Consider the following 15,400-nt stretch of genomic DNA (forward strand, 5'->3'; position numbering starts at 1 on the left):
TTCTGTCACCAAGACACATGCTCACCTCATTCCAAGGGTAGATGAGGTAATAGATAAATTAGGTGCTGCCAAATACTTTGACTTAACAGCAGGGTACTGGCAAATAAGAATGGCACCAGGAGCAAAAGAGAAAACAGCATTCTCTACACCTGATGGGCACTACCAGTTTACTGTGATGCCCTTTGGCTTAAAGAATGCCCCTGCCACCTTCCAAAGGTTGGTGAATCAAGTCTTGCTGGCTTGGAGTCCTTTAGTGCAGCTTATCTTGATGATACTGCTGTCTTTGGCTCCAACTGACAGGATCACCTGGTCCACCCGAAGAAGGGTTTGTAGGCTCTGCATGCAGCAGGCCTCTCTATCAAGGCATCTAAATGTCAGATAGGGTGGTTTACTGGGGTCACCTTGTAGGTGGAGGCCGAGTTTGCCACTCCAACTCAAGATCCTGACTATTCTGGACTGGGTAGCTCCAAAAACCCAGACTCAAGTCAGGGCATTCCTTGGCTTGACTGGGTACTATAGGAGGTTTGTGAAGGGTTATGGATCAATAATGACACCCCTCACAGAACATACCTCCAAGAAAATGCCCAAGAAAGTGAACTGGACCGTGGACTGTCAAAAGGCCTTTGACACCCTGAAGCAAGTAATGTGTACAGCACCAGTTTTGAAAGCTCCAGATTACTCTAAGCGGTTCATTGTGCAGACAGATGCCTCTGAACATGGGAAAGGAGCAGTCCTGTCCCATACAAATGATGATGGCCTTGACCAGCCTGTTGCTTTTATTAGCAGGAGGTTACTCCCCAGGGAGCAGCGTTGGAGTGCCATTGAGAGGGAGACCTTTGCTGTGGTCTGGTCCCTGAAGAAGTTGAGACCATACCTTTTTGGTACTCACTTCATAGTTCAAACTGACCACAGATCTCTCAGATGGCTAATGCAAATGAAAGGAGAAAACCCTAAACTGTTGAGGTGGTCCATATCCCTACAGGGAATGGACTTTGTAGTGGAACACAGACCTGGGACTGCCCATGCTAATGCTGATGGCCTTTCCAGGTTCTTCCACTTAGAAAATGAAGACTCACTTGGGAAAGTTTAGTCTCATCCTCTTTCATTTGGGGGAGGGGGGGGCTGATTAAGGAAATGCCTCCTTGGCATGGTTACCCCCTGACTTGTTGCCTTTGCTTATGCTAAGTTTTGATTGAAAGTGTGCTGGGACCCTGCTGATCAGGTCCCAGCACCAGTGTTCTTTACCTAAACTGTACCTTTGCTTCCACAATTGGCACAGCCCTAGCACTCAGATAAGTCACTTGTAACTGGTACCCCTGTTACCAAGGGCCCTAATGCCAGGTAAGGTCTCTAAGGGCTGCAGCATGACTTATGCCCCCTTGGGGTCAGAAATTTGTCTGCTAGTGACAGGCTTGCACAAACCAGTCAGCTCTACACTAGAGGGTTGGGTAAAATACAGGGGGTATCTCTAAGATGCCCTCTGTTTGCTTTTTACGATAAATTCAACACTGGCATAGGTGTCGGTTTATTGTGCTGAGAAGTTTGATACCAGTTTGATAGAAGTTCGTAATGACAAACTCCCAGCCCATGTACTTAATATGGCCACACTGTGCTTACGATGTCAAAGAATGGACTTAGACCCTGTAGGGTTATATTGCTCATGCAGATATGCCCTCACCTGTGATATAGTGCACCCTGCCTTAGAGCTGTAAGGCTTGCTAGAGGGGTGACTTATCTGTGCCACAGGCTGTGTTTTGTGGGCATTGCACCATTTAATTTCTTTTTTTTTTATGGTCTTGTTTTTTTCATTGGACAATTGCAAATGATTTTCAACCCCCCACGAACACTGTGAAAATATTTTTGGTAGGAGTGTTGAAGTCTGATGGTAAGGCAGTCATTACTTAAAATATTTGTTTAAAAAAAAATCCATATTGCAACTATTCATTATATCCATGATTTTATGCATTAAAGGAGATCTTCTTTTTCAGATTTTAAAACTTGGTAGAATTGCCTCATTTCTACATCGGTTGTTGGATCCACCAACCACAGAAGCTGTTGACCTAGCTATAAAGCATCTTCTGGATCTGGTAATTTTAATTTTCAAAGTTAAAACATTTCAGTCATTTTTTTAAACTAATTTCAAATGGTTTTATGCATCATAGTAATTCTGTCTATCAATATCACTACGCTGTTCTCTCCTAGCTGGGTTGTGATTACAACCTGCAGGAACTTTAATAGACTATGATTATTTCTCTCTTCTGACAAACACCTACAACCATATCCGGTACTCCATCGAAACATGCTTATATTTACTGGTTAGTTATGCAGTAGAAATGTTTTGATAGTTATTTGCTTTTATTGTTAAAACTAAACATGACATTGTATGTTCACTAAAGAATTTTTTTTTTTTTACATAAGTTGCTTTAAGGTCTACAAATAATTTATATAAGAAGCATTTCAACTTCTGGGGACAGTGATCTTTTCTTATAAAGATTTTAACCCTTCTGGTGGAAATGGTTCCAAAAACTACTAAGATTATGAAACTGTTGACCCTGGCCCATGATTCATTGTTCTCTCAAGTCCCAATGCTGGAACTGGCATCTGAAATATTTAATAAAAGTTAGTTCTTCCAATAACGACTGCTCAAAGCAGATTCCTCACCTTTGAATATGTGCAGAGCATATATAGTCACTACACCTGCGCTCTTTCATCAGTTCCTTTTTTTCCATGCCACCAGTGCGGATCCAGAGCTGTCTTTGTGTGTCTGTCTTTGTGTGTCTGTGCCTCCAGATACACAGCCCCAAGATATTTGTTGTGGGCAGTATGCAGATATCTAGACTTGGGGGTGTATTAATGAATAGAGTCCAATCTCAGAACTGGCAGGATGGGATGATCGGTAAGAAATCTTCGGCTAAATAGAATCTCTACCAGAAGAGGCATTACTGAATGTAAGTAACTTGTTCTTCTGATAGAGGCTTGTAGCCACAGAGTCCTTACCTTTTGAATAGATACAAAGCTTTATCTCTTTGAAGGTGGGTCTGCGAACAGACTCAAACTACAAAGTCCTGCAGAACTGAGGGGAAAAATTCCCTTATTGGTGAACCTGATTCCCCAGACAATAACGCTTCATGAATGTACTCTGAGACCTCAACTCAGAGACCTCAACTTCCACATCAACAACCACAACAACACCAACTCCACCACTTTCCTCGTGAACCTGAGCAACTTAGCCCTCACCAAGTGGTCACCGCACCGATGCACAAAGCCCAACAGACACTCTACCCAAATCTTCGTCTCCAGCAACCGAGTTGAATTCAGCCACATAACTGAAATCACCTAGTCCAACCAGTGCATCATTCAATTCACCATTGCCGGCGCCCAATACACCACCACCAAAAATCACAAACCTGAATACCACAGCTGGGGCAAAGTAACAGAAATCCAATGGACGAGGCCCCAAGTGCATCTCAACCCAAGGCCTCTTCTTACCTTGACCAGGCCGTCCAGAATATCTTCACCTGGATCACTGAATGCGCTGACAGTCGCCCCACTGAAAACAGCCAGAACCAATAAAACCTCAAGACTAACAAGCTGGTACGCGCCAGAGCTCAAAACCACCAAGCGCAGCTGCTACCAATGCAAGAAACAATGGCGTCCCACCAGGGACCCCTCCAACAAAGCTGCTCACAAAGCAGCCCTCAGCAACTACCTCCAAGGAAGACAAGTGGGCATCCATCACGGCCTGCATCAATACAGCAGCCAACCACACTAAAGATCTGTTCAGAATAGTCAAGGAATACTCCAACCCAGCAGTCACAGAGAACATCAGCCACCCTTCCAAGGAACACTGCAACATCTCTCAGACTACTTCCACAGCAAGATCACAACCATATAATACATCTTTGACTCCAATCCATAATCTCCACCCTCAGCTCACTCGATTCCCCAGCACACTCTAACAGAACAATCTTCATGTGGACACCGCTCACTATAGAATACACCGCAGCCTTCATGTCATCCATCCAATCCGGGGCATCCACCAACCCATGCCCTTACCACCTGTTCAGCCTCCACACCAACCACATCAGCAGATACCTCACCAGCATTATCGACACCTCCATCATCTCGGCAGTCTTTCCAGACAAATGGAAACAATCGGAAATCAGACCTCTCCTAAAGAAGCCTTCCGCCGACCCCCAACGAACTCCAAAATGACAGACCATCTCCCTCTTCCCCTGCCCCACAAAAGTACTTGGGAAGGCCATCAGTCAACTCAGCTCACCAACTACCTGGAAGAAAACACCCTCCTGGACTGCTCCCAGTCAGGATTCCGTAACAACCACAGCAGCGAAACCGCCCTCATTGCTGCCACTGTGACATACGAGCACTCCTCAATTGCAGGGAAACCATTGCACTGATCCTCCTCGATCTATCAGCTGCTTTTGACCCTGCCTCCCACCACACACTCATCAACAGGCTCCATAGCATTGGAATGCAGGAGGACACACTCAAATAGCTCACCTCCTTCCTGACAAGACAGACCCAGATTGTGCAGTTGCATCCGTTCACCTCCAAACCCAAAAATATCATGTGTTTTGTACCCCAAGGATCATCCCTCAGCCCCCATTGTGCAACACCCGCATGACCCCCTGACCAACATCGTCAACCCATGAACTCAACATCCTCTCCTACGCAGTTGATACTCAGCACATCTGCTCGCATACCGAAGACACCGCCACCTCCAGAACAAATTTCCGCAACACCATGATCAAAGTTTCCAACAGGTTGAAACCAAACTGCCATAAACTCAACACAGACAAAACCAAAGTGCTGATCTTGATGAGAGACACATCCATAAGGGACCATAGCTGGTGGCCAACCAAACTCTGACCTATTCACACCCTGCCAGACCACGCATGCAAGCTCTGCATCATCCTCATCAGCGAACTGAAACGGCAGATCAACCTAGTCGCCTCCACCTGGTCCAACACCCTCCGCATGCTCCACAGAATCTTCAGATGGATACCAGTCCGCACCAGGAAGGCAGTCACCCAGGCCCACGTCACCAGCCGACTCGACAACAGCAACGCACGCTACACTGACATCTCTTACCAGCTCCTCAAAAGACTTCAGACAATACAAAACTTGACAGCCTGACTTGCCCTTGTTCTCCCCAGATGCACCCACATCACCCACCCCCTCAGATCTCCACTGGCTTTCCGTCCAGAAGAGATGTCCTCACACACTCCTAGAGAGCCTTACACAACTTAGGACCGGGCTACATCAACCACTGACTGAACTTCCATTAGCCCACCAGAAACCTGCACTCCTCCTCACTGTCCCTTGCACACACACCAGGTATCAGTCACAGTTGCAACGGTGGCACCCCTTCATCGCTGCCAAAGCCAAAAATGACCTGCCCCTTACCGTCTGCACTGCACCCACCCTCACAGACTTCAGGGAGTAACTCCAGGCTTTGCTCTTCTACAGAGACTTCACAGCCCAACACCCAGATACCCCCACAGGAGCCAGTGCCGCACTTTACAGATACTGGTTGATTGATATGAAGGGGCACCCAAGGAGCTGCCTGGCATATGTCTCGTACAGGGACTCCTTGTGTGGAAGCAGTGGTAGCAGCTTTGGCCCTGGTAGGAAGAGCACGTAGTCCTTGCTGAAGCTTGTCCTGCTTTTTAGCCATTGCATAGCAGATTGTATTGGAGCGCACAGTCCAGCCACAGATGGTTCTCTTCTGCACTCCTGTGCCTTTTTCTACTCCGGAAAACCCCACCAAGAGCTGATTGTCCGCTCTTGTATGATCAGTGTAAAAGCTGAACACTTTTGTGATCCAAATAACAGCCTTCCTCCTCCGTAATGGGGTGAGATGGAGCCTAGAACGCCAGCAGGGTGATAGTTTGACTGATGTAGACTGGCGTTACAACGTTTGGAAGAACTGATGTAGGAAGGTGGCTATCTATGTAGTGTACTATATGTAGGGGTACACCATGCAGACAGCCCAGACAACCATTGTCTACAGGAACCTACTTTAATAATCACAAGTGCTGTATTTGTGGTAGTGTGGTCGAGCAGCTTAGGCTTATCGGAGGAGAGTATTGAACATTTGTTGTACACACATTCAATAAATGGCACACTCATTAAGAAATCTGAGATTAAATTTAGAAAAATAACATACATTTTTATATGTATTTTGACACTAAGATAATCAATATTGGAAACTCTTTGACATTGCTAACTGTAGTTCCTGATGGTGCAAGGTGTTATAGCTTTTTTATAAGAAAAACTTTACAAGTAGCAAGCTGTCGGATTTGAGGTATGAGCATAAAACATGATAATGTTATCCTTTAGGAGAAACCTACACTGCATTGAAATACTTGCAAGTGTTTTTTAGGATTCTTCTTCTGGATTTAAGGGGCTTAGGGTCCAAGGTCTAAGAAACCACCAGAAGTTCGGTTTTACCTGGCTTGGTGTGTCCGGGTGCAGACATGTTGGTGGCATTGATAGCCTTGAGTGCTGTGCGGTAAAGACAATGGGGAAGTACCTGCAAAAGAAAAGGCAGCAGGTGGGTACTGGGGAACAGTCCGGCAGAACCCACAGCGGTGCTCAGCTCTTGATGGTCTCTGGGGCATGAAGACAACGTCGTTTGACGTGGACCCGGGCTTGGAGGCTGAGGTGTTTTGTCCGATTGGTCACTCAAGTCAGAGACTGTCACTTGATTTTGGGTGACCTGGCGAGGGAGAGAAAACAAAACTGCAGGGCCCCTTTTGGTGATGGCTTCAAGATCCTGACACCCTTCATCGGCAGGTTGGTGTTGGCATTGGTGCTGGCCGGGCTGGGCATGCAACAACCCTTAGTGCTGGCAAGGGCTCCAGTATCCCAGGTATTGGTGCAGGGAAGCACTGGGAAAGGTCATTGTTTTGAGACTTGGTGAAGCGACTGGGCTGACCTACTGGACTCTCGATGTCCTCCTCTTGGTGAGTTGGTCTCTTGGTGGACCTGATGGTTGGCAAAATGGTGTTCCGGGCAGATGCGTTCAATGCCTGCAGGTGCAGGGCGGTGGTTACTCCACCTCAAGGGAGTTGCTTTTTGATTGGCTTAGTAATGGACAGACCTCCAAGAGTTTGGGGAGGCTGGCAAGGGCAAGACGAGTTTTTTCTTACAATTGTCGTGAGAGTAGCGGCCAGGTAGGGTTTCATGCCAGTTTCGGTGCTGGTCCACAGTTATTTCATCGTTGGCTCTACTTTGTCTTTTTCTCAGGTAGACAAATCTGATTTCCTGGAGTCAGGGGGAGGTTTAAATACTGAATTTAGGGGTGTGTAGGGTAGTTACTAATGAACCTCTTACCCCTGGGGTGACTACACCCCCTATATCAACACTTACTGTGGGGAGTGGGCATATTCCTGGGCCAGAGTTCTAGTTTCACGAAACACAAGATGGTGAAAACCTTTCGAGTGTTCACTCCAGGGGGCCCACCTTAGCATTGTGACTAGGCTAGAAGTGTAACACACCTCCTGAATAACTAATTTCCTGCCTCCTCTGGTGATAAATATGCCTCAAGGGAGAGGGCAGCACTCCCTAGTTCTGGGGGAAGCCAGGGTCTCATATCAGATTGCTAGCCATCCTACAGGAGGTGCCTTCCTCCGGAGCAGGCCTTGTCTCTGGCCTCTGGGAGCGTGGGCTGTCACCTGCAAGGGGTCAGAAACCGGCATGTGGTGGCTGGTTGGTCAGTACCAGTCAGCCATCACACTGAGAGACAGTAAGGTATTCAAGGGGTGTCTCTAAGGTGCCCCCTGGGTGCCTGCCATAATAAATCTAATACTGGATTCAGTATGGATTTATTAAGACAAGGTGTTTGAAACCAAACACCATTCAGTTTCAGTGCAGCCATCTGTTGCTGGATCACTTATAATGACCAGTGTTCAGTGCATGTCCTCAAGATGACTCCCTGATCACTTGCTATATCTAGCTATGGAACTAGACATCACAGCGTCCTATCTGCTCATGTGGAGGGGCCCTCACATGTAATATAATGCACCCTGTCCTAGGGCTCTAAGGTGTGCCATAGGGGATACCTATATGTAGTGTATCTGGGCATGGCACACAGTGAGCATGCCATGTTGTGTTTTCAAAATGGTTTGCCCCATGTCACGTGTTCTGCGATGGCAGTCTGCATGTGTTTGAGGGTGGATTAATATGTTAGACTCTACTGAGATGGCTTAAAGGATAACCACCACTGTTGACTTTGCTGCCTCTTTCACAGATGGGTAAAATAATCCTTTTGCCACATATTTTTGTCTTTATTCAAGCCTTTCCTCTTTTATTTCCTACCTTGTGGTTTCAAAGCTAATTGGAATAATAATCACTTTAGAATGGAATTGAAAGAAAAACCTATGTTGAAAAAACAGATTTTGAATAGTTTTCACATTTGCAGTGTTACTGTTTTTAAGGAGTATAATTGAGCCCCCAATGGACTGATGAATTTGACAGTGGCACAAAACTGAACAAACATTTGCAATGCAGTGAGTCTCGCATTTGCTTGAGTTAGGGCTATTATTGTTGTAAATTCCTAACTGGACTTTTCTTGCCACATAAATTGAAAATGAAAAGTTACAGTTGACACAAGCGAGCTGATTAAAAGCGATTTGGCCGCCATGAGCATAAGTGCAATGGAGAGATGCAAAATGAAAAAAGTTCGCTCACAAACAAATGTATCGGCAATTGTACAATTATCAATGTAACATGGGCAGTCTGGAAAACGGTAACAAAACCGCTGCAAGGCGGGACAAACTTGAAGCATTTACCAATGATGATAAAGGATTTTTGAAAGACAAGCCCACAAACGAGTCGAAGTGATGGGCTTGTGGTGGGCATGGTTAAAAGCCCACAATACTTACAACAGTTCAAAGCGCTTGCACCCTTAACCTAAAAATGACGCTCCACATCCACTCAAGGGTTCTGTTTTTTGTTTCAGGACCCAAGAATGCTTTTTAAAAAATATAGTTCAATTGTTCTTAAACTTATTTGCGGTTTTCTTTGACATGTGACTGAATTTTGACTTTACTATGCACGTTTGTGGAAAAATCTTAACTTTTTGTGGGGAAATCTCTAAGCAAATTTGAGAGCTATGAGAAATACCAGGACTTTCATCTATTCGGTAGCTATGTGATTACACTGCTCTTAAGTATCAATGCATATAACGATCAAACTCTAAAGAGTGGTCTGGTTGTTTTTTTTTTTTTTTTTTTTTTTTTTAAAGTATTTCTAAGACATAATTCCCATTGAATATAGGTCAACCAAAAAGTTCATTTATTGAACAATCTTGTTACGATTGCAACATAGGATAGAGTAAATCAACTATATCAAATGCTTGGTAATCAACGGTTATGTCCCAGAAACCGTATTCCAATTCTAGGATGAGTAAGTCTAACACACAAGTAACTCTGCCTGAGTGGTATGAATTGCTAAAATGTCTGCATGAAGTATTTACAGGTATACACCTGAAGCATAGATATTACTTCCAGTAATATAATTTCACAACTAAATGTATGACACTGATGCTAAATGAAGGCTGATACTTCTAGATTTAGCTGTAGAATGGTTTCCGATAGGGTGTTGTTTTAGTTGGAGATGTTGTGACAAATATTTACGGTTGGAGGTGCACATTGGCCTTACACCTGACCTCATAATATTGGGGCTAATCAGATTATTAAAGTGAGGATTAGGTTAAGTGCTCCTTACTGGATCTGTTTTGGCTTCTGCACTTATTGTTTGAAACTGGCGAAGTAAGTTGTGAACCACTGTTTCTGAGATACTTAGGGTTGATTCATTATACTCATATATGTATGTGTGTGTAGTGCAGGAAAAGAGATGAAAAGTCTGTATCACCAAGCGGAAGCTGTTTGACAGCTCCTGCTTGCTGAAAGCATAGCTTTGTTTATCTTCGTTTGGTGGGAGCTGTCAGTTCCCGCCAAGCAAACAGCTACCTCCCAGAGGGTGGGTAACTCAGAAGGTAGCAGGAGCCTTACCTGGGGGGTGGCGGTCTTCAGGGCCATAAAAGTCTCCAAGAGCGCGTCCCCCTCCTTATATTGCATTTGCCCTGGGGAGGTGGCGGTCCACGGGGTGCCACGCAGGCCCCCTACGCATCCTTAAACCAATTTTACCCAGGGATGTGGCATTCCCCGGGACAGCTGCGCTGTGCCTCCTGCATACATTATAACAGTCACTGTTCTGGGGAGGTGGAGTCCCTGGAACTTTAGTAAACCCAAAGAGTTGGGGCCCCATGCACCCCTTCTTCCCCCCTCACCCTTTTAAACTAGGATGTCCTGGATCTGGTCCACCTGGGTGAGAAAATACAAGCAGGTGAGGGCGACCACGCTTGAGTTTTTTTTTTTTTTTTTTTCCATTAAATCCCGAGAAAATTGCAAATATTTGAAAAGAAATGCTTTTTACCCCGGGGAGATCCCTGTAACTGTACCCTCCCCTGCTGAAGCTGAGTCTCAAAATGACTGCCGACACATCCTGGTTGAATTGTTGGCGAGATTGGCAGTGTTCGCAAATTTGTCACAACCCTTTATACATACAAATCTGGGTTTCCTTTTAATTTCTCCTAAACAGATTTACACCAAGTATTAAAATATGCTCATCTGCACACCAAAAGCAACCTTTGTGTCAAATTTGTTGTAATTCCATCCAGCGGTTCGGACTGCAGGCATGTCTAAAAAGTCTGTGGGAATTAACATGGGTATTCACCTCTTTTGACCCACCCCACACCACTTTTTCTCAGCCCCACTTGACTGACCATCATGAAACTTTTCATGCACAGCCTGACCCTAGAGGGCACTTTTTTGGAAATGTTTGTGAAGATTGTCAAATGGTGCTGAAGGTTTAGGCCATTAAAATATGTGTTTTCTGTTGAAACTAGGTCCTAACTAGAACGATCTACTGACGACTGCCAGTAGGATATATATATATACATATACACACACACATATATGTTCGGTGGCATGTGTAGCTGCAGATACACATGCTGTGCATTATCCTGCCATCTAGTGTTGGGCTCGGAGTGTTACAAGTTGTTTTTCTTCGAAGAAGTCTTTTCGGTTCACAAGACCGAGTGACTCCTCCCTTTCGGCTCCATTGCGCATGGGCGTCGACCCCATCTTAGATTGTTTTCATTCCGCCATCGGGTTTGGACGTGTTCCTCTTCGCTCCGTATTTCGAATCGGGAATGTTAGCAAAATTATCGAAAATTCTACGGTATTGTTATCGTTCGGTACCGGGTTAGTGTATCGGCACCGACATCAAGAGCGCTCCGGCGGCCCTTCGGGGCTTCCGTTCTTCACAGAGGCCTGGTCGGCCCGACCACACCCGTCGTCCCAGACTAATGGACTGGGACCCCCTTTCACTTCTGTCCTAAGTGTCATTCAAAGTATCCTTATACAGACCAGCACCTGGTATGTAATCTGTGTTTATCACCTGAACTCAGGAAGGATACTTGCCAGGCTTGTTGAGCGTTTCGATCGAAAAAGACCCTAAGAGATCGACGAGCAAGAAGACTGCAAATGGCGTTGACACCGAGAGAGCAACTCGACGTCGGAGTGGAGGAAAGCATTTCCTTCCAGGGATCGGACTCAGATGAATCCGAAAGTGACTGAACCTCGACAGTGCAGCGAACAGCGAGTAATCCTGCCCCGTCCAAAACTCACACAAAGATATTTAAGGCCAAGGGGACGCTCCGCAAACAGGCCATGGCTTAACCCATCGAAAAGAAGGTGACCAAACATCGGCACTGAAGAAGGGCAGGGATTTGCCGAAGACTTCCGACTCCGGTCAGGTTTCCGGCACCGAATGATCTTGACACCGAGAGTTCGATTCACCAAAAGTGAGAAAAATATCTTCGGAACCGAAAAAGACTATATCTGAAACCTATGTACCGAAAAAGCTGCTTTGGAGCCAAAAAGAAGCTCTTACACAGAAGAGCAAGTACTTTCCTGCCAAATGAAGGAAAGACATAGGTTTGAGCAGGAATTAAGTATGGAAGAACCGGACCATACACAAAGGAGGTTACATATCCAGAAAGAGACTGGAAAAATACAAACTTTACCTCCAATCAAATCTAAAAGGAAACTTGCATTTCAGGAGACAGAAATGCAGCCTAAGGCAAAGGTGGTTAGAGACAAATCCCCACCACCAAGGCTTTCACCACAACCGTCCCCACCGCACTCACCACAACTGTCACCAGTGGGAACACCTCCAATGCAGTCACCCACACATACATGGATGACACAGGATGATGCTGATGCATGGGACTTATGTGATGCACCAGTATCGGATAACAGTCCGGATTGTTATCCAACAAAGCCGCCACCTCCAGAAGACAGTACTGCATGTACGCAGGTACTATCCAGGGCAGCTACGTTCCACAACGTAGCAATGCACTCAGAGCCAATAGAGGATGATTTCCTGTTTAACACCTTAGCATCCACCCACACTTCCTATCAGAGTCTGCCAATGCTCCCGGGTATGCTCAAACACGCAAAACAAGTATTCCAGGAGCAGGTTAAGGGAAGGGCTATCACGCCTAGGGTTGAGAAGAAGTACAAGCCTCCCCCAACAGATCCTGTGTTCATAACACAACAACTTACATGGACTCAGTGGTTGTAGGAGCAGCAAGAAAGAGAGCAAATTCTCAATCGTCAGGAGATGCTCCACCACCTGACAAAGAGAGCAGAAAGTTTGATGCTGTGGGCAAACGAGTGGCAGCACAAGCAGCCAATCAATGGCGGATTGCTAATTCGCAAGCCCTATTTGCTCGATACGACAGGGCACACTGGGACGAGATGCAACACATCATACAGCACTTGCCCAAGGAACATCAGAAACGTGCTTAACAGGTTGTGAAAGAAGGACAGGCCATATCTAACAACCAGATAAGGTCTGCACTAGAATCGGCAGACACGGCAGCACGAACGGTCAACACGGCGTTAACCATTCGCAGGCATGCGTGGTTAAGAAGTTCCAGATTCAAGCTAGAGATCCAACAAGCGGTGTTGAACATGCCATTTAATCAGGAACAGTTGTTTGGGCCGGAAGTTGACACAGCAATTGAGAAGTTGAAAAAAGACACTGACACAGCCAAAGCCATGGGCGCGCTCTATTCCCCACAAGTCAGAGGCACCTTTAGGAAACCACAATTTAGAGGAGGTTTTCGAACAGCAAACATCAGAGCCTTCCACCTCTCAAACCAGACCCACCTATCAGGCACAATATCAAAGAGGAGGGTTTCGTGGTACCTATAGAGGACAATTCCCAAGAGGAAGGGGAAAGTTCCAAGCAACCAAACTAAGCCAGACCAATCAATCAATCAATCACTGCATTTGTAAAGCGTGCTACATACCCGCGAGGGTCTCAAGGTGCTGGGTAGGGGGGGTGCTACTGGTCGAAGAGCCAGGTCTTGAGGAGTCTTCTGAAGGCCAGCAGGTCCTGGGTCTGTCGTAGGATGTGGGGAGAGTGTTCCAGGTCTTGGCGGCTAGGTAGGAGAAGGATCTGCCGCCGGCGTTGGTTTTTCGGATGCGGGGGACTGTGGCGAGGGCGAGGTTGGCTGAGCGGAGGCTTCGGGTGGGGGTGTAGAAGCTTAGTCGGTTGTTGAGGTAGGTGGGTCCGGTGTTTTGCAGTGCTTTGTGTGCGTGGATCAGGAGCTTGAAGGTGATCCTTTTGTTGACGGGGAGCCAGTGCAGGCCTCTCAGGTGGAGTGTGATGTGGCTGCGGCTGCGGCGGGGGACATCGAGGATGAGTAGGGCCGAGGCGTTCTGGATGCGTTGGAGTCGTCTTAGGCGCTTGTTTGTAATTCCTGAGTAGAGGGCGTTCCCGTAGTCGAGTCTGTTGGTGATGAGGGCCTGGGTAATGGTTTTTCTCGTGTCGAGGGGGATCCATTTGAAGATCCTGCGGAGCATACGGAGGGTGTTGAAGCAGGACGCGGAGACGGCGTTGACTTGCCTGGTAATGGAGAGAGTGGAGTCGAGGATGACCCCCAGGTTGCGTGCGTGGTCCGTGGGTTCCGGGGCTGTGCCTAGTGACGTGGGCCACCAAGAGTCGTCCAAGGCTGATGGGGTGGGTCCGAGAATGAGGACCTCAGTCTTGTCTGAGTTCAGCTTCAGTCTGTTGTCCTTCATCCAGTCGGCTACGGCCTTCATTCCTCGGTGGAGGTTAGCTTTGGCGGTGTGGGGATCCAAACCAAACAGACCAAACAGTGACTTCAATGTCACAAAACCCCAACACTTATCACCAGTGGGTGGGGGGGGGGGGGGAGGCTAACCGCATATTTTCAAAACGAAACATATTACCACAGACGCATGGGTCTTATCAATTATCCAACATGTTTATTGCATAGAATTCACAAAATTCCCGCCAGATGTGCCACCAAGAACACACAATCTGTCCAAACAACACTTAGACCTATTACAAATAGAGGTCCAAGTACTATTACAAAAACAAGCAATAGAACTAGTACCCAATCATCAGAAAGGAACAGGCGTCTACTCACTATATTTCCTAATTCCAAAAAAGGACAAAACGTTAAGACCTATCTTAGATCTCAGAACATTGAATCTCTTCATCAAATCAGACCACTTCCGCATGGTAACACTTCAAGACGTGGTTCCCTTACTAAAAAAGGAGGAATACATGTCAACATTGGATCTCAAGGATGCGTATTTCCACATACCGATCCATCCTTCCCACAGAAAATACTTAAGGTTTGTAATGCATGGTGTACACTATCAATTCAAAGTGCTGCCATTCGGGATAACAACAGCCCCAAGAGTATTCACAAAATGCCTAGCAGTAGTAGCCGCTCACATAAGGAGACAGCACATGCACGTATTCCCATATTTAGACGACTGGCTAATAAAAAGCAACACTCAACAACAGTGTCTTCTTCACACGCAATATGTCATAGAAACTCTGCACAAACTAGGGTTCTCTATAAATTACCAGAAATTAAATCTGCAACCATCCCAAATACAACAATACTTGGGAGCAACACTCAACACACAAAGAGCAATTGCCACTCCAAGTCCACAAAGGGTCCAAGCGTTCCAAAATGTAACATCAAGCATACATTCAAACCAACACTACCCAGTAAGGTTTGTAATGAAACTTCTAGGCATGATGTCTTCATGCATAGCCATTGTCCCAAATGCAAGATTACACAGGAGGCCCTTGCAACAGTGCCAAGCAAAACAATGGACACAAGCACAGGGTCAACTTCAAGATCTAGTGTTGATAGACCGCCAAACACACTTCTCGCTTCAATGGTGGAACCCTACAAATTTAAAGAAAGGGCGGCCATTCCAAGACCCAGTGCCTCAAGCTGTTATCACAACAG

The 15,400-nt window shown here is 46.2% G+C and overlaps 1 protein-coding gene across 1 annotated transcript in view; it reads left to right on the forward strand.

The window, feature by feature from the left end:
* DHX36 (DEAH-box helicase 36) overlaps window positions 1-15,400 on the forward strand; it is a 275,760-nt gene that overhangs the window by 139,957 nt on the left and 120,403 nt on the right. The window contains exon 17 of the mRNA XM_069213319.1: window positions 1,989-2,087. Within this exon, the coding sequence (XP_069069420.1) occupies window positions 1,989-2,087 (99 nt within the window). The remainder of the gene's footprint in view (window positions 1-1,988; window positions 2,088-15,400) is intronic.

The sequence above is a fragment of the Pleurodeles waltl genome, chromosome 11, assembly GCF_031143425.1.
Source record: "Pleurodeles waltl isolate 20211129_DDA chromosome 11, aPleWal1.hap1.20221129, whole genome shotgun sequence".
Lineage (NCBI taxonomy): Eukaryota > Metazoa > Chordata > Amphibia > Caudata > Salamandridae > Pleurodeles > Pleurodeles waltl.